This window comes from Sarcophilus harrisii, chromosome 2 (assembly GCF_902635505.1).
Source record: "Sarcophilus harrisii chromosome 2, mSarHar1.11, whole genome shotgun sequence".
Classification (NCBI taxonomy): Eukaryota; Metazoa; Chordata; class Mammalia; order Dasyuromorphia; family Dasyuridae; genus Sarcophilus; species Sarcophilus harrisii.
Window position 1 is genome coordinate 169,064,413 of NC_045427.1, and position 18,867 is coordinate 169,083,279.

The following is an 18,867-nucleotide window of genomic DNA, read 5'->3' on the forward strand; positions in this document are numbered from 1 at the left end:
GATAGAACTCTGGGCCTAGAGCCAGGAAGATTCTTCTTCCTGAATTCAAATCTGGCCTCAGATACTACTTATAACTGTGATCTTGTACAAATCAAATTTTTCCAAATTTTTTTCAAAAAATTTCCAAATTTTTCTCTTTGGCAAAGAAAATATGCAGAAAATAAAGGCAAAGCAGTTCTGCCTTCATCCTGTTATCTTCATCATATTGGCAGTTACAGTCCCTCTTTTTCCTATTCTTTTCTTCATCACAACTTAAAAAACAACCAAATAAAATCAAATCAAAATAAAATAAAATTCACAATTGCATTGTGAATTTTGGGTTTTTTCATTGTATAATATTGATCTGTGAGACCTATCTTCCTTAGGTTTCTAATCTTTTAGATTAATATATTTTGCTTGGATAGAGAACACATTTTCTTTTAGATTTATTTTTTGCTTCTCTTCTTCTAGATAGTCTTTTTTTTTTTTTTGTATTTTCATTCACAATCTATTTTTATCACTTTTCTTTCTTTAGTGAAACTTGCCCTTGAAGATTCCAGTTTTTCTGTTCTTTCCTTTATTTTTGCTATGCAGGTCAAAAATTCTTATAAATCTTCTAATTTTCATTTTTCTTAAGAACCAGTCAGGAAGAACTCATTGTACTCCCTTGTTCCCATTTTACAGGGTTCTCAGTCTCATCAAATATTGGATCATTTAAATTTATTTCATGATATTTATTCATGAATATCTGAACTCATTTACAAAATCTGGAGACTATATTTCTTTCTGTTGTTAATAATTTCCTTGCTCATTTATCTGTATGTTCAAGGTTTTCGAGTTTTCTTCTTTCTGCAATCATTTAATTTAATCTTCTTCCTTATTTTCCTCCCATTTCTTTTTTCTTTATGTACTTATTTTTATTTTTTTATTTATGAGGCAGCATAAAACATTATCGTAACATAATAGAATAAAAATATGATTGCACATGAAACTGCCAATCTATTATTTACAACTTGCTACTTCTTTTAAATATATGATACAGTTGTCATGTGTGTAAAATTAATCTATACATACTTTTATGTTCTTTCTTTTGATCTTTCATAGTTAATTTCAGAATTTATAATACAAAATGACTTAGTTGCTAAAATTGTTTTTAAAACAATATTGGTGTTACTATATACAATTTTTTTTGGTTCTGCTCATTTCACTATTATTTTGTGCAAGTCTATCCATATTTTTCTATAATCAATACCATAAATATTTTAGAACATATAGGTTCTTTTCCTTTTTTCCCTAGTCATTTTTGGAAATAGATCTAAATATTTAATGGTATTGCTATTTCTCAAAGTGTCTCAGCCTCCTTCATCTCTGGGAAATTAATAATTTATCAGTCTAAATCTCTGCCCCAAATGACTTTTGGGTGAACAAAACCAGCTCCATTTGGACAATTGAGCTCTTTCCCACAGGCTTAGTCCTGCTCCCTCTGCAACTTAGTTCCCTGAACCTACAATGGTAGTTCAGAACATTTGATATAGTAATACATCGGGGTTGATTTCAGTAGTTTGGCTCTCAGAGGCACTTGGCACCATTGAGTGTTTTCTGTCTTAATAATGGCTGTTTACCTGCTAGCTTCTGTCATTCAAATTAAGAAAACTTTTATTTCCAGAAGCCAGATTTTCCACAGCACTAGAAAGTGAGAGGATGAACAAGGTATAGGATAGAATTTTGTTGCAAACTTGTGTTTTGGAGAAGCCTTGTTGGGGATGGGGAAGGGCCTCTTAGCAAGCCCAAGATAAATGTTAGCTCTTGCATTTTGTTTTATTTTTATCTTCTTTTGGGTTCTGGTTTAATCTTGACCTGTTGCTTTACCTTTGATAGATCAATTCTGTTTTTGAGAGGTTTGAGATGTCTTGGTGGTCAGAGAAACTGTCCAGCTCTCTATCTTGTTGCTCATATGAATTTGAAGCCCTGATTAATCCATTTAATTCCCTTTGAGTTTAGTTTTCTCATTTGTCAAATGGGCATAATCATAGTACTTTACATAGTTGTGATGATTAAATAAGATAATATTTGTAGAGCTTTTTAAGAACCTTAAAACACTATACAATAATATAATCATCATTATTATCATCATCATCATTACCACCACCACCACCACCATCATCATCATTATGGATACCAGGAGGCGAAGATTAGCGTGAAGTACATTCTGTGACAGGAGAATATTCTGTGAAAAACCATAGACACTGATGTTTGACAAAGGGCTTGGATTAGTGAATAGATGCATTGAGTTGTGGGTCCCTATGAAGAAATGGGGGAAAAAACCCTAAACCTCACTCCTTCATCATGTGCATCTTTTTTATCTTACTCTATTGTAGACAGAGTTGATTAGAAATCTGTTTTCAACTCTCATCTCTCCCAGTCTCATTAGATAAGTAGTCAGGAGAATGATGATTTCCTTAGATTATTACAGATTTTGCAGTCTCTTCCAGAAGAATTGTCTCACTTAGGGTGTCATGGGAAGTAGGTGGCAAAACTATGTTGAAATTTAGTTTATCTGGCCCTAAATCCTCTGCTCCTGTCACCTTGCATGCAATCTTCATACCAAGTTAAAGAAAGAGTTGGCAAATGGCCAGTGAATCATGTTATCTACCCACTCAGTGATCAGTGCTTTTCGCTTAAAGGCAGGAATGAGGCTCAACATGATTCCCAAGTGTCAAGGAGAATAATTTGATCTAGGAACACCCGCCTTTCAAAGGAGAGAGAGGAGAGAAACAGCAGCTACCAGAGCCAGATGGAAGGGTGGGGAAGAGCCCGAATGAGTCACAAGCTCTGGCACTCTCTCCATCCCTGCTTGGCACTGATGGTTAGTTGGTTTGTCTTTTAACTTAAACATTTGTCTGTCTTGGCGAGGACATTCTACTTTATCTGGTTTTTCTTTAAATAGTTCTAGATGAGAAGATGAGGTCCATTCCTATCCGGGCATCCTTGGCAAAGGAAAGCTAGTTTCTGGGGACCCTGTGTTTAATTCACTCTGGACCTCAGATTCTGGGCCTGGCTTAAGATGAAGGAGTGGCTTTGGGGTTCCTAAGCTATAGACTCTGCCTCCTCTGGGTTCCTCTCTTTAGCTCTGTCTAGTAGTGCCAGGTAAGTAGGGAAACAAGTTGTCTTTGCCTAAAGGAACTAGAGTTGTGGCTATAAAAACTTGTGGGGGAAAGGGTCTAGGATCTTGCTTCTGACAGCTCAGAGACACAGTCTGGATAAGAGTCCTCCAGAATGTCTTACCCAGAGTCAGTCCTGAATGAATGTTTGCAGACTTACTACTAGAGAAACCAAGGATCTCTGAGCTCTAACTCATTTTCTGTCCCTCTAAACAAGTTGTTTGGGACAGTTGGGTGGTTCAGTAGATAGAGCTTTGATTGGGACTGTAGTTGGGAAGACCTGAGTTCAAAAAGCCTCAGATACTTACCATTTTACTTTGCTCATGCTATTTTCTATTTTCCTAATATCCTTTCTTCTGCTTTGGCTTATTGAACCTATATTTTTTCCTGAGGCAATCAGGGTTAAATGACATGCTCATGGTCAAGCAGTTAGTAAGTGTTAAGTATTGGAGGCCATATTTGAACTTAGGTCTCTTGACTCCAGGGATGGTGCTCTAACTGAACCTATTTTTAAAAAATCTATATCAATTGTGGATGACATTTTTCATCCTCAATCTATTGGAATTGTCTTGGACCACTGCATAGGTAAGAAGAGTTAAGTCCATCATAGATGATCCTCACATACTCTTCTTGTTACTGTGTACAATGTTCTGGTTCTGCTCACTTCATTTAATAAGTCTTTCCAGGCTTTTCTAAAATCAGCCTGCTCATCTAAACATAGTTTTCAACATTTATTTTTTTCTTTCAAAATTTAATAAGATTTTTATTTCTAGTTTTTTTTCCCTTCCCTTTCTTCCTCCCCCTTTTCTAAGTGGGTGGGAAATCTGATATAGGTAATACATGTACAATCATATTAAACAACAAAAAATCTATATCAATTATCACCTCTAAAATGCCTTTCCTAATTCCCCTAGTAGGTAATGATTACCCCCTAGAGGTAACAAAGCACATTTTAGTGACTTAATTTTGTTGTTGTTGTTTTGTTTTTTTAAGTGATTTCATAAGTACAGAGTTCCCAATGGGAAAACTCATCAATAAAGGTGACAACAATTTTGCAACTTAACATCTTAGAAGAGAGTTTCCTAGGGCACTAAGACATTTAGTATGTGACCAAAGGTTACTCAACCAATGTTATGTCTAAGACTTGAGTTCAATTTTTCCTGCCTATGAAGAATGAGGTAGATTCATAATCATTTCTACATTCACTGATACATTTGTCCAAGATCATATGGTTAGTGGCAGAGCTGAGGATCAGAAACCAGGTGAAGAATTTTGACTTCTGTACTATTTTTGTAGCTAGAGATGGAAGCCAGGTAATAACTGTTCCTAATTCAGGGAACATGCATGTGTATGGCAGTCCTAGAAGAATTTACAGAGTATTATTAGATAATCCTTAAATCATATATGGGAAAATTTTTTCCTAGAATTCTTTATTACCAATGTCAGCCTCTTATGATGTTGATAATACAGGGCCCTGATTATGCCGCAGTAGAAAAATCCCCTGCCAGAAGGACCCCAGTTGAAAATAGATCAGCTATTGAGCCTTAGGTGAGTGATCACTAGGGAGATGTGGAAGAGCTAGAATCTATAAATTTTAATAATCTATATTAATAATAATCTATAAGCCTTGGATCACAGAGCATACATTTAAACTTGAAATGTATCTTACAGAACACTTAGTTCTAATCCTCTCATTTTATAGATAGAGAAAAGTTCCCTCTGTATCATACTCTCATTGACAAAATGGCCTTGAGACCATAATGTAGATTCACCAACCTGGCTGTCCATTATATGCATAAGCCCTTAGACAACAACAAGCTTCAGGAATTTAGGCAAGGGAAAATGGAGAAAATCTCAAAGTTCCTTTGCTAAAAACAAATCACCAGAGTCCCACCTATACTCCCCATTTAAAAAAAAAAATCATTTCATCCCTACCTAAGCCCATTGATGATCAGAGTCATCATTATGATGTAATTGTGGTGTAAAATTTTTGCCTGGAAAAGGATATCAGTAATCTCTTAAAGGGGGTGGGGGCAATCCAAGTTGGGGAATTGCTTTGAGGTGAGTGAGTTAGTAATGGAAGGAAAAACAAGAATGGGAAACTCAAAGGTCAGTTATTAAGTGGTTAGTCCAGATGAAAGAATAAAAAGATTTTTCTTTATTGTATTATATTGGGGTATGGTTGAGGGGGAGTGAAATACCAAACTGTTCTACAGCTAATTTGTTTAAATGAAAAGATCCCACTATTGAGTATATGTATGTGTATGTATTATAGAAACCTTAAAAATTTCTCTTTAAGTGGTAATTTACAAATGTTTGGCACATTTGTTTTTTTCCTAGGAGAAGAGATTTTTAGAACAAAGTAAAATTTAATTTTGGATTTGTAATCTCACAATAGAAAGCTCAGGTTCTGCCTCTTTCCTTTACCATCCATGTGAGTTACTTCTCTCAGAACCTCAGTTTTCTCATTGGTAGAATAGGAAGCCTACACTGCATGCTCTCAAGGAAGTTTCTAGCTCTGATTTTTTTTTTTTTTTTGGAATGAGATAAAACACTTGGCAGAATGACCTTTTTCTCTCTGAAACTCAGTTTCAACATCTATAAAATAAGGATAATAGTTTCACTATCAATTTCATGGGAAAGATCTCTGCAAACCTTAGGGAACTTTAGAATATAAATTATTACAAAGCTATTTTTCTTATTTCCATTTTGCTTTAATTTATTCAAACAAATAGAATAATCTGTTGACTAGAAAACAAACATCATATAGAGGGAATTGAAGGTTAAAATTGGGGAGGGATAGTAAGAGAACACCCAATCATTTTTAAGTCCAAATCTTCAAACCCAGAAGAATGACATTCCTGAGGAATGAGATAAATTACAGATCATTGGACCCTAGATAAAAAATCAGAAAAAGGACCATTAAGGTCATGTAGTCCAATCCCCTCATTTTACAAATAAGAAAACATAGGGCCAAGAGAGGTTGGGCAATTTTCTTGAGTAACAAAATCAAGATATGCATACACATGTATGTCCTAGGCAGTAACCTCTAGAAAATCATAGGTAATTGGAAGTGGGGGAGAGGGGTTATTGTCAAATTTATGGCAAAAAAAAAATGTGTATGTTAGAAACTCCAAATGCAGCATTTAATGAAGCTTACAATTTACTTTCCTAGAAATACCTGATTCAAATCCAAATCCTAGAATAAACTTGTCTCTGCTATCATTTAGACAAGTACCCAACGGAGACCTCCATTCCATGCCTCTTCCTTGAATCAGCCTAAATCAGGAAACAAAACCCAGTAGCTCAAGCACCAGCTTCTGTAAGAGGCCTTCTCAGGCACTTCTAGGGCCTGTCTAACCCTGCTTCCTCCTGTTCTCAGAACAGGAAAATAAATGAGAATTTAGAGCAATTAAGTGCTAAAAAACTACTTCCATTTTCATAATCTTATCCTGGCCTTCCCATATTTTCTTGAATTAGTTTCATCAAAATTATTCTAATTTTCCCCTTCTCCTTTAAAACCCTGAAATCCTTAAATAAAGATGTAAAGATCACAGAAAATGCTATATTAACTCAGGCAATTTTTCCCTCTTCTTTCTGTGACAGGAGGCAGCCTTGTGTTGAGCCTATAGATGATAACATATTCTACTTCCTTCAATCATCACCTAAGTCCTGCTTGGAACATCTGCAAAAGAAAACACAAAGCTGCTTCTCCCATCTCAGTCTTCTTTCTTCCATCTTTGTGATCAATGATTTATAAAGTTTGTCTCCAAGAATTTGGGAAGTGTCCAGACTCCTCTTGAAATCCTCCTAATTTTGCTTTCTTCCAAGTTATATTACACTCACCATGCACCTTCTCTACTTTGTGTTCCTGGTCCTTGCTATTCTCTGCCAGGCATTCTCAGGTAAGCTTTGAACTTCACAGAGATGTCTTGAGGTTAATTCAGAGGCTCAGTGTCAGTGGATTCATCCCCTCTTCACCTCTGCCTCTTAAATTATTTAACTTCCTTCAAGAATCATTTCACATACCACATCCCATGGAAAACCTTTCTTGATATGCCCCAATTGTTAGTGATGTTTCCACCAAAGTACTTTGTATTTCCTTATCTGTAGACTTTTTTTTCTCAGTAAATTGGGTGCTTCATGAGCAAAGGGACTGTTTCAATGTTATTTTGATTTTCCAATTCCAGTGCCTAGCTCAATTGAGTGCCTAGTATCTATAATACTGCCTTTATTTGGCATTTAAAGACTCTAACAACTTATTTCTTTTTTTGCTCTCTACTCCTCTTGACCCTTTCCTTACCTCTATGTGTTCTATGATTGAGCTACACATCTATTTTGCTTTTTATTCCACACAGAATTCCATGTCTTTACACTTTTTCACTGATTTTCTCCATGTCTTAGAATACTTGTTTCTTTCTCTTCACTTCTTTTTCTTGCTAGCCTTGACTTCATTATTAGCTTCTGTGAGAGGTTTTTTGGTCATCCTGCTGTTGACTTGAATCTTCCTCTCTATGGTTCCCTTTCTTCTGATTAGTCTCTATCATGTCTATACCTATTTATTTATCTGTTGTTTCAGTCATTAGCTTGTAAGCTCCTTGAAGGAAGAGACTGGTTATGAATTTTTTCCTTTCTTTGTATTCCTAGTGCTTAGTCATTGCCTGGCACATAATAAAATACTTATGCTGGTTGACTATCCTCTAATAGTAGAAGGAGTTTCCTCATTTGGAAATTCTCTATGCCAATGAAATCACCCTTTGACCTTTACCCTTTAGATGTGTCAATTGTTTCCCCTATTTGCTGTACATTGTTTTGAGAGAAAAGTTTGTTATATTCTTTAAAAAAAATCTACATTTGGGCAAATCATTTAACCCCAACTGCCTCAGCAACCCCCCCCCCAAAAAAAAAAAAAAAAACAACTACAGTGCTTTTAGCAGTGCACACAATAGGAGCTTACTAGATGCTTGCTGGATAATAGTAGTTAACTTCATATTGCATTTTAATGTTTGTGAAGGGATTGATACATATCTCATTTGATCCTGACAACAACCCTATGAGCAAGGTGTCCTCATCTATTTTATAGATGAGGAAACAGAGAGTAAGAGAGATTTAAGTGACTTGTCCAGGTAATAGCTAGTTATTACCTGAAGTAAGATTCAAATTCAGATTTTCATGATTCATCTAGCACTTTGTTCACTATGCCATCTAGAAGTCTTAAAATCACAGCTTTATGAAATATTAAAGGTGATAATTAAATAATAAATATAATTACAAATAAAAGACAACTGAAAGTAAAAGATAAGCTCAGTAGAGGAAACTATTTAGAAAAGATAGGACCAAGCCTAATCCTTGAGGAATGGATAATTCTAGTGATGGGAACAGCATAGTGATGGGAGTGATCCTGAGCACCAGGAAAAACAAATAAGAAGGGTACCAAGGGGAAAGAAGGGGTTATTAGAAAAATCAAAGGACACTTGGAAAAATGGAGATAACAACTACTCCGCTGTTCATCTTAGAGTGTTGTGGTGAGGATCAATTAAGATTGTAGTGAATGTGAAAGCACTTCTTAAAAATTCAAAATCAACAAACTATTTAGTTAATGTATTCATTTAAGGACCCAAGTATAGATAATACCAATCCCTGCCATCATAGAGCTCCTTGCCTAATGGGGGAATAAGAAACAACATTATGTAAATGAGAGTGATTATCATATAAGATTCAAGTTGAAAAATATCTCAGAAGTCATCCAGTTTAATCACCTCATTTTATAAGTAAGTAAAGTTCAGTCAAGAAGAGGGAGAGAAATGACTTTTATAAGTTCTCAAAAGTAATGAATATTAGAGCTAGATTTGAATCCAGATCTTCTGACTTCAAATCCAGTGTTATTTCTAGTGTGCTCATGTTTAGTCATTTTGAGTTATGACCAACTCTTCATGATGCCATTTAGGTTTGTTTTCTGTAACAAAGATACTGAAGTGGCTTACCATTTCCTTTTCCAGCTTATATAGGGTCATATAGCTAGTAAGCATCTGATACTAGTTTGAACTCAGGTTTTCCTGACTTCAGAGCCACTGCTCTTTCCTGTGCCATTAGCTGCTTTTCTTCCTGTTGTACCACACTATATCTCCCATTCAACTGTGAATAGAAACAGAGACTTAACTAATTATATAACATGATATAGTGAACAGTAGACTGGTTATTGAGTTTGAGAACCTGTCCAATTTCTAGCTTTACCATTTGATACCTATGTGACTTTAGGGCAAATAAATGATTTTTCTTTTGTGGGCTTGAGTTTTTTTTTTTTTTTTTTCCATCTGCAAGATAAAGGGCAAAGGAGTTAATACCTGAGTTTTGATCCTATCCCTCAGGTACTTAGCTGATTGTAACTTTGAACAAATAAATAAATCACTAAACCTCTCTTTGTCTTAGTTTCTTCATCTGTAAAATGTAGAGGTTGAACTGCTTGGGTCCTTTCCAGCTGTAATATCATTCTAGGACTCCCTCTGTTTTCTTCCATGTCAAAATATATAATCTTTCATAACTACCATAAGTATTCAGTTAAATAATTGCCAACAGAGTTGAAAATATGGCCCAAGTTCCCAACCTCTCCCTCTCTTCTCTTTATATCTTATGTTTGTCTAAGCCAAGCAATGTTATCAGAAATTCTTACTTTCTTTTTACAGTAGATGGGAAGAAAATCGACATCCCTTCCTGTTATTTTTTTCGGGGTATTTGCCGGAATAAAAAAGAAATCAAATGCATACCCTTGCCTGGAAGATGCTCAAGTTCTAAGAAACATTGCTGCAGAAAAGGAATTTAACATATTATGGAAAACTCTGGAGGATTTGGGGAGATTTCTTTTCCAATTGCCTTCTGCTGAATAAAACTAGCAATGTCATTATTCAATTTTCTTAGTTAACAATTTGATTCAAATTAACACATTTATCATAACTCTAAACTATGTGTTAAAAGCCCTGTTCGAGATGTTAGATTTACAAAGATCTATGAGACAGCTCTGGATCTTCTTGCCATTGTCAAGTCCAAAGACTCTAGGACTTGGGTATCAGGATACCTGGGTTCTTATATTGACTTTGCCTTTTAAATAGCAATGTGACTGTGGGCATGACAATTTAATTTTTTTGAGTTTGTTTCCTTATCTGTAAAATGAGGATATTTCTTCTGTTACTGAACCTTGTAAGAATGGTACCACTGAAGAGTAAGAGCTTCTTAAGCTCCCCAAATGTTAAAAAAAAATTGATATGTTATTATTTTTTACTAGAACCATAGCTTAATCAGTATAGCTAGTTCCCAAAAAAGAATTCCTTCTTCTGCTCATGCACATCTATGCCTGCTTTGTAGAGAATATAGAAGTGTAAGTCATAGCTATCAGAAAAATGTTTGCAGAAAGAACTGGATTCAAGTCCTGCTTCTGACACATACTGATGATCCAGGCTAAGTCTGGATAACTCATATTATTTCTCAATATCCTAGATTATTTTCTAAAATTTGATTATTTTATAATCATAATGAAGAAGGGTTCATTTAGATAGTCTTTGAGTTCCCTTCTAATTTTGACATTATATCATTCCATGTGTTAGTAAAGAAAGAGAAGTGGGGTGATGAAAAAGAGATATGGAGAAGGAGGAAGACTGAAGTGTAAATAAATATTAAGATGTAAATAAAAGTAGACTGGAGTGTTATTCATCCTGCTTCTCTGCTTCTAGTCCCTTTGAGAATTTTTAACTTTTAAACATTTAACAAGAAGTAGAATACAATTCAATTGTTTTGATTCTGAGTGAAAAGGATTGAGCGAAAGCACCAAGATGAATTGAAAGAATAATGTATTATCATAGGATTATAAATTTAGAACTGGAACAATTCAAGCTCTAGATGGAAATGGAGGGAGGGATGATGGGAATTAGGTATGCAGCAAATCCATTTCCCATAGGGTATCAGATAGATTGAAATTGAAAGAGAAAGAAGAACATAGAATAGAAAACCTCTAACTATCATGGGACATAAAATCATATATGTACCTGGTGATATTTTGAGCAATAGGTTTGTGTTAAGTTGTTACTCCCCATAATACTCAAATCCTGCTCTTCATCAAACAATCCATTCCCCATCTTTGCCTCCTTGTCTCTAATTTTAGTTTAATTTACTTAAAAGTTCCACTTAAACACTGAACCTTTCCTACATGAAACCTTTCCTACATGAAACCTTTCCTGATTCTTCCAGATACTAATGACTGCCCCCTCAAAATTACCCTGTATTTATTTTACATTTAGGGTGTTCCAATAATTTTCAAAAGAAAATATTTCACTATCCTGGGAAATGTAACCACATTTGATTCTGTTGAACTATAGTTTTGATCTAAATTTATAAACTGAGATATAATTCCCCATAATATTCAAACCCTGCTTCCACTCTCCTCTTTCCCATATGTTCACATAATATTTTTTAATATTCATCAAACCTCTAGGTATGCTCATAGTTTCTATTTGGTTCCATTGGACTGTATTTTAGTAAAAGTGACACAATAGCCAAATATAGTCTTTTACTGTTACAAATTTATTGAACTAACATAATTTAGCAAGACTTTATGAGAAGATTACTGGATTGGAAATTAAGGCACCAAGGTTTGAATTCTAGAGTCACTAACTAATTGTTTGATCTGGGGAATATTCCTTTCCTTCTCTGTGACTCTTCAAAAAGACTGGAAGAAGTTTCCACACATGGAAAATAAGGGAGGGGAGCAGTTATTGGACTAAGTAGTTCTGACATTAAGTCATTATGACTTTGAATGACTTTGGTGAGAAGGACTTACACAGTTCTTTTGTTGATACCCTTGCTTCTTTATAGCAAAATCTACAGGGCACCAAAAGAATAAATAAATTTAGTTGTGTTCTAAAGACCGAATTCCATAGTCTCAAAGGTCAAACCATACCATTATTTAATGATCAATAAATTAATTGCTTGGACTTTAATAAATAAGCATTTGATAAATGATTATTTTGTATCAGATACTTTTCTAAGTGTTCTACAAATTGTTCTCATTTGATTATGAGGAAAGTGCTATTATTATCATCATTTTATAACTGAGGAAATGAGGTAAATAGAGGTAAATTAATTGCTTTGGCACTCATTTAGTGATCAATAAATTCCTGATAAATTCCAGTCTGACAGTTATTAGCTGTATGATCTTGGTTAAGTCCCCTTCTCTAGGCCTTATTTCAAAGTAAGAGGGATTGGACTAAATAATTTCCAAAATTCTTTCCATCTTTCCATTTTATGATTTGATGAAACTTTTTTTATTTCCTTATACATTCAATGAGCCCTTAGAACCCTGATATATCATGAGTAGACAACTTTGAGCACCTAACTCACGTGAGAGTGACTTAAACATTAGACAGATTACAGCCCATTAGCATGTCTCACCCTAGCATTCTCTGAGGTAGTAAAATGTGGCAGCTAACTATGACTCATCCTCTTAGTAGTTCTCTAGACAAAGGGAAGATTATGATTCTTCTTTCCATTTCTCATACATGACACTTTATCCCCTATCTTCATGCCTTTGTACTTGGCTGTCCTCCCTGCTTGGAATGTAGTGCTTCCTCAACTCCATCTTTTAGAATCTATAATTCACTCCAAAGTTTAAGAACCATTAACTACATGAAACCTATCCTGATTCCCCTGCCTACTAATGCCTTTCCTCTCAAAAGTTACCCTGCATTTATTTTATAATAGAATGTTCCTAAGGTGTCAGTACAATTTTGAACCTTCATAATTTATGGAACACCCTGTATATTTTTTGTGTACACATATACACATATATCTACATATACATCTATATCTATGTATCTATACGTATCTATGTATACTGTATGTGTATAGTCATCTCCTCCGACCCCCACAATAGAATACAAACCTCCTAGATACCCAGCATAGAGCCTAGTACATAATACAAATTTAAAATCGGGATTATTGATATATTTTGATTGACATCTCTTAGTAGAGTAAATTCTATGGGGTGAACATTCTGGGGTAGTGTTGCTATCACACCTTTTCCTTCACCACTTTAAAGATAATGTAATTATATGTGATTCTAAGCCAACTAGGCTTATCTCTAGAGCAAAAGTATTCTTTGGGGAAAGCTTAAGATGAATTGAAAAGGATCCTCAAAAGGTTGACTTCAGTCCCCTCTTAAGAATAAAAACTGAGGATGGGGGTGAGGAGGATATGTCAATTTTGAAGGAAAATCAAGACCAATGGGATGTTCTCATACTGCTCCAAACTAAGGAGGGGCAATGTTACTACTTCCAGATTTACCAGATTTATAACCTAATTAGACAATTCTCCATGGATTGGATTAAGGGCACGGGATGGCAGAATGAGTTTTTCAGTACATTTATGTATCTGTTCCTTTATCTGTCACCTGTACCATGACATGTGCAAGGCAAGTGGGTGGAGCTCTATGTCGTAAGAGCTCCTGGCATGAAATATCAGGAAAAGACATTAGGTTGTCCACACCTTATAATGACAGTGAGCATGTCTGCCTGCTCAATCTGTCCAGCATCATCCTTGATAAGGCACAAGTGAGCTTCTTTCTCCTTATTTTATCTTGGAAGTTTCACAGTATCTTGGGTGGAATCATCAAATACCAGCGATGAGGATCTATTATCTGCTCTTTGTCATTTTCTTCTTGTTCCTGCTGCCTATTCCAGGTAAGATGGGTTCAAGGGCTTTGGACTTGGAAAACAGGTAGCCAGAGAGAATAGAAGAGCCATTGTGAATAGAAGATCTGCATTTGGCTTTCTCAAGAATGTTGGACTCTAGTAGATTTTCTATCTAAATGGCAGATGGGAAGTAGGGAAGAAAAAAAGAAACATCACAGCAGGGATTGGTTTACAAATGTTTTCAGTCTATTGATCACTAGGATAAGACAAAAGAATCCTGATTTAATTGGAAAATCAGTATTGTTTGAATGAAATACTAACACAATGATTTCTGGGTTTGTTTTTAATGAGATATCAAAAAGTAATGATTAAGTTGCCAGAAAGAGCTATACACTAGATGTTCTTGCTTTCTAAGGCTATAGTGAGAACTTATATTTTCCTGGGAGCTGTAGATCAAATGAAAGGCCTTTAGAGACTAAATACAGCGTTGCCCTTTATAAGTGGAGAGGACCCACAAGTTTTATACTATTGAATAGCATTTTCCAGTGAGCTGTTGGCCAGGGAAAAAAAAAGACTGACTTTTAATACTTTGGTACATCTTTTTTGGCAAAGTTGTTAGAGCACTGGATTTTAAGTCAAGAAAACCTGACTGCTGGGACAGCTAGGTGACACAGAATAACCCTAGAGTGATATTGGAGTCAGGATTTGAGTTCAAATCCAGTCTCAGACACTTGACACTTACTAGCTTTCTGTCATCTTGGTCAGGTCATTTGCCTTATCTCCTCCCCAGTCTCCCCCCCCCCCCCCCCCCCCCCCCCCCCCCCCCCCCCCCCACTTTCCCTTCCATACACAAGGAAATCAAAAGAAAACCTGAGTTCAAATCCAGCCTTAGATACATACTAATTTGTGTGAATATGAATGTCCTTAACCTCTGTTTGCCTCAATTTACTTATCTATAAAATAGAGATAATAATAGAACTTACTCCCTAGGTTTGTTGTGAGGAACAAATAAAATAATTGTAAAGTGCTTAAAACAGTGTTTGGCACATGGTAAGTGCTAGATAAATGTTGGCTATTAATGTTATTTAGTGTTATTTAGTCTATTATGATAAAATCAGAGAAAGAAAGAGGGAAATGAATAAAAGACAGAGAATGTGTACACTAGAGTAGGCCTTGATAAAATTCAAATGTTTCTCATTCATACTTCCTTTTAATGCTCACAACAATCTAATTTTGACTTAGATACTCCCTAACTGTATGAAATCTAGGCAAGTCATGAAACCTCTTCAACTTCAATTTCCTCATATATAAAAAAGGAGAATTAAAAAGACCACTTTCTAGGCGTTTTGTGACGATCATATGAAAAGAACTTTGCTAACCATAAAGTACTATGTTAAAATTGGCCATTATTATTTTTCATATGCCGAATTGATGACATTCATATGTATAGATTTGAGTTGTTTTTCCAGTGGTTATAGTAGAAAGAAAAAGTATGAATGAATGAAGACATTCACAATATGAAGTCCCTGGTTGTACGATAACTATGAAACTATGGACTGGCTAGCACCCATAGAATTGGCATATTGTGACTATAAATGCATAGAAACAGTGAAGCATCAGTTGTATGGTCAAGAAATTAGATATCCTGTACCACACCTTTTGATAATATGGTCACAGCTTCAGCCATAGATAATAGAACTGCCAATGGATTATATTGGTATAAAGAACTGTTGTCAAGGCAGAGATATTATTAAACTGGCCCCAAAGCTGCTTTCCAAATCCAGAGAAGTTGTATTGAAATGACATTGACAAATGTTTAATAAACTAAACAAAATACAGTACAGCGTAGATAATGCCAATTTGTAGTTTTATCAGTCAATATACCACTATAGGGATCTATTTCTATTAATTTGACATACTTGGTTAAGAGAGCTGAGAGTATGATTATCTTGTCCAAGGTCACAAAGTCTTGGGCTGGAATTTAATCCACTTCTTTCTGTCTTTGAAACAATTCTCTCTCTACCAGAATTAAAAAAACAAAAACCCAAAAAACCTCCTTTAGTTTTTCTTTTTTTTTTAAATAAGAGAAATAATATTTGGTTATTAGTAATATAGATAGCATCTATATAAAGCTTTAAGATTTGCAAAGTGATAAATGTATATACAATGTACATAGATATATGAAATGTATATTAGAACTTTTATTCCTATTTTACAGATGAAGAAATTGATGCTCACAGAAAATGACTATTTCTGTTTAGATAAGAATGGATCATTCATTAGAATACATATTCTCTGGAGACAGAGACTGTTTGTTATTGAATCCTTTGCAACTAGCAGGAGATTAAGTGCTTGTTGGTTTGGATTGGATTGGGTCAGCCAAAGTGAATTTTAAATTTTTGAGGATATCATTTAATTAATAATATCCTAGATCTATAATACTTTTAATGGCTTTACATTGTATATGTAATAATTTAAATGTACAATCATAGTGTCTGTCAGATAAAATTGTCAATATTTGTGTTCAGGTTTCTAGAAATAATATATTGGAGAGTTGTTTTAATTTATTATTTTTATTATTAGTATTTTATATAGTGCCTATTATGTTTTGGGTACTATGCTAAGTGCTTTATACATGAATATGTTTATATATGTGTGTATATATATATATATATATATATATAAGACACACACATATATGCATGTGTGTATGTGTTTATTTATTTTGTTAAATATTTCCTAATTACATTTTAATATGGTACAGTCAGCACTAGTGGGTATTGATGGGGTTGCATGAGGTCATTAGGCTATGTGACTGACACTTCTGAGATAAATGGATTAAGCACTAGAGTGGATTAAGTCTTGGTTCAAATCCCAATTCTGACTCTTACTAGTGGCAAGTAAACCACTTAATCTCTCTAGCCTTTGTTTCCATTTTTTAAAATTAGGAGGTACTTAAAACAGTCCTAGGAGATAGGGACTTTTATTATGTTGAATCTGACATTTGAAGAAAATGAGATTAGATTTGCCTGAGGTCACACAGATAGTATACCTCCAAGGACAGATTTGAAGTCTAGGGATTCTTGACTCTAGGGTTAGCACTCTGTTCAATGTACCATCTAACTGTCACAGTATCTGCTTCCCTTAGAAAGTTTAACAATCTCCTCTCCTTCTAGGTGAAAGTGGGTTGCTCTCTCGAATAAACAATCTGATCTGTAGAGTGAGACAAGGTAAATGCAGAATGATTGGATGTACCAACAAAGAAGAACAAATTGGGTCCTGTTCCCTGGGCCGCCGAAAATGCTGCCGCAAGAAGAAATGAGGGATCAGACAGAGCTTCAAAGTCCAAAATCTTCAGCAAAATAAGTGGTCAAGAGAAATTTGTGTAATCTAAATTCAGTTGCATCATTTTGTTTAAGAAGGATGAATGTTGGACTTCTATGACCAAAGGTGATTCGTCTTTTCCTACAGATACTATATCTGAATTGAACTGAAGTCTATTTCTTGATAATTCAATCATATTCTGCTAATATTTATTGGTTGATATACTATATAGACTATGAAATCTTTGAAAGCAGGTTTTCTGTGTTTGTGAAGAACAGCAAATAATAAAAGTTTATCTAACTGTCATTGAGTGGAATGCAGTTTTATTCTCCTCTTTTCCCATACCTTGAGATTTGAGTATTGCATACACAGATGTGATTCATAAGTTCCCCAAAGCTCTGAAGAAGGTTCCTTAGATTTGTTATGACTAAGCATTATTCATTGTGGCCAAACTTTTGATGAGTTTTTCTACAGTGAGCTAAGTTGGTCCCCAAATAACAGTTATACATATAATTGCTCACCAAGCCGACCCTCAAAGTTTTTCTAACTTGGTAGGACCTGCCAGTCTTCAAGAATTCAGGGTTATTCCTATAAAAAGATGAATAATCAGAATTCATATTATCTCAAAAACTAAACCATCTACTAGTGAGAACCAGAATAGGAGGTAGAAATAAGAGCCTAAACACAAAGTTGGATAAAATAGTTGATCTACTGGCTAGGTCAGGGTCCAAATATGTCTTTTAAAATTAAGACAATATAGTAATAAGATGAAATTGAATAGACTTCTACATAGACTCCACCACCTGCGTTCAAATAAGCTACTTTCCAAATATAAGAAATAGGAGTAATGGCCAGTCTGACAACTCATTTGAAGAAAGATAGTTAGCATACTTGTAAGATCAATGTGAGTCAACAGCAAAGAATGATAGCTCCTGCATTGGACTGCATTGGAAATCAGGATATTTAAAACACAGGAGGCAAGTATCCTTCTGTCCCATGATCTAGTCAAACCATATCTGGCACAAAACAGACATAACTCCCCCCAAAACAAGCAAACAAACAAATTAGAGAATATGCATGACATACTGTTAAAGATGGTAAGATATCATTAGCTGAGATCATTCCATAGGAGTATTAATAAAAGCATCTGAAGATGTTTAACTTGGAAAACAAAAGACCTGGGCAGGAAGAATAATGCTAATTGTCTTCAAGTATTTCAAAGGATCTTAAGTTATGATTTGAATGTAAGGGAACTTTGAGGTCACTTTATCCACACACTTAATTTTACTGGTGAGGGAACAGATGACCAAAGAGAATAAGTATTTTTTGCATGACTACATTAGAGCTATGATTAAAATATAGATCCTCTGAATTGTAACCACAATGTTCATGTTACTACACTATTTTTATCTTATTTGGATGGATATAATGAAGAAAACTCATTAAGATTGATTGATCCCAGACAAATTTAGGTTTGACATCAGAAAACAAACCAACTTCTTAACAACTGGACCTCTTTAAAAGGATAATGAGCTGCTTTGGAAGATGGTAAGTTTTCTCACTGGAGGCCTTCAAACAGAGAGTTGAATGATCACTTTAGGGTATATTATAATAGATTTCTTTGGGGGTATGAGCTGCTGAAGTGCCTTCTAACTCTTAAATTCTGTTATTCTGTGAAATTGTAAAGAAGTAGATTTAGGCTCAATGTAAGGAAAGAAAAAAAAATG

At 34.8% G+C, this 18,867-nt stretch overlaps 1 protein-coding gene across 3 annotated transcripts; it reads left to right on the forward strand.

Moving 5' to 3' along the window:
• The first annotated feature begins 5,148 nt into the window (after positions 1 to 5,148).
• On the forward strand, positions 5,149 to 17,463 carry LOC100919991 (beta-defensin 103A). Of its 3 annotated transcripts, none has more exons than XM_031951135.1 (4): positions 5,149 to 5,201; positions 6,747 to 7,045; positions 13,769 to 13,864; positions 16,993 to 17,463. In XM_031951135.1, exons 2-4 carry the CDS (start codon positions 6,988 to 6,990, stop codon positions 17,136 to 17,138), a joined length of 300 nt encoding a protein of 99 aa, XP_031806995.1. In that variant the 5' UTR covers positions 5,149 to 5,201; positions 6,747 to 6,987; the 3' UTR covers positions 17,139 to 17,463. The 3 variants fall into 3 exon arrangements, 2 of the variants coding, with proteins under 2 accessions (XP_031806995.1, XP_003757971.2); XM_003757923.4 differs by having other exon boundaries at positions 5,155 to 5,249; XR_004231843.1 differs by lacking the exons at positions 13,769 to 13,864; positions 16,993 to 17,463 and adding an exon at positions 9,824 to 10,046 and having other exon boundaries at positions 5,155 to 5,249.
• Positions 17,464 to 18,867: the final 1,404 nt, after the last annotated feature.

Excerpts from the sequence above, each read along its gene's own strand:
- LOC100919991 (XM_031951135.1), top strand. The coding sequence starts at position 6,988 with ATGCACCTTCTCTACTTTGTGTTCCTGGTCCTTGCTATTCTCTGCCAG. Across the intron at positions 7,046-13,768 it reads TCTCTGCCAGGCATTCTCAG|TTTCACAGTATCTTGGGTGG; the intron begins GTAAGCTTTGAA and ends TTATCTTGGAAG. Across the intron at positions 13,865-16,992 it reads GTTCCTGCTGCCTATTCCAG|GTGAAAGTGGGTTGCTCTCT; the intron begins GTAAGATGGGTT and ends CTCTCCTTCTAG.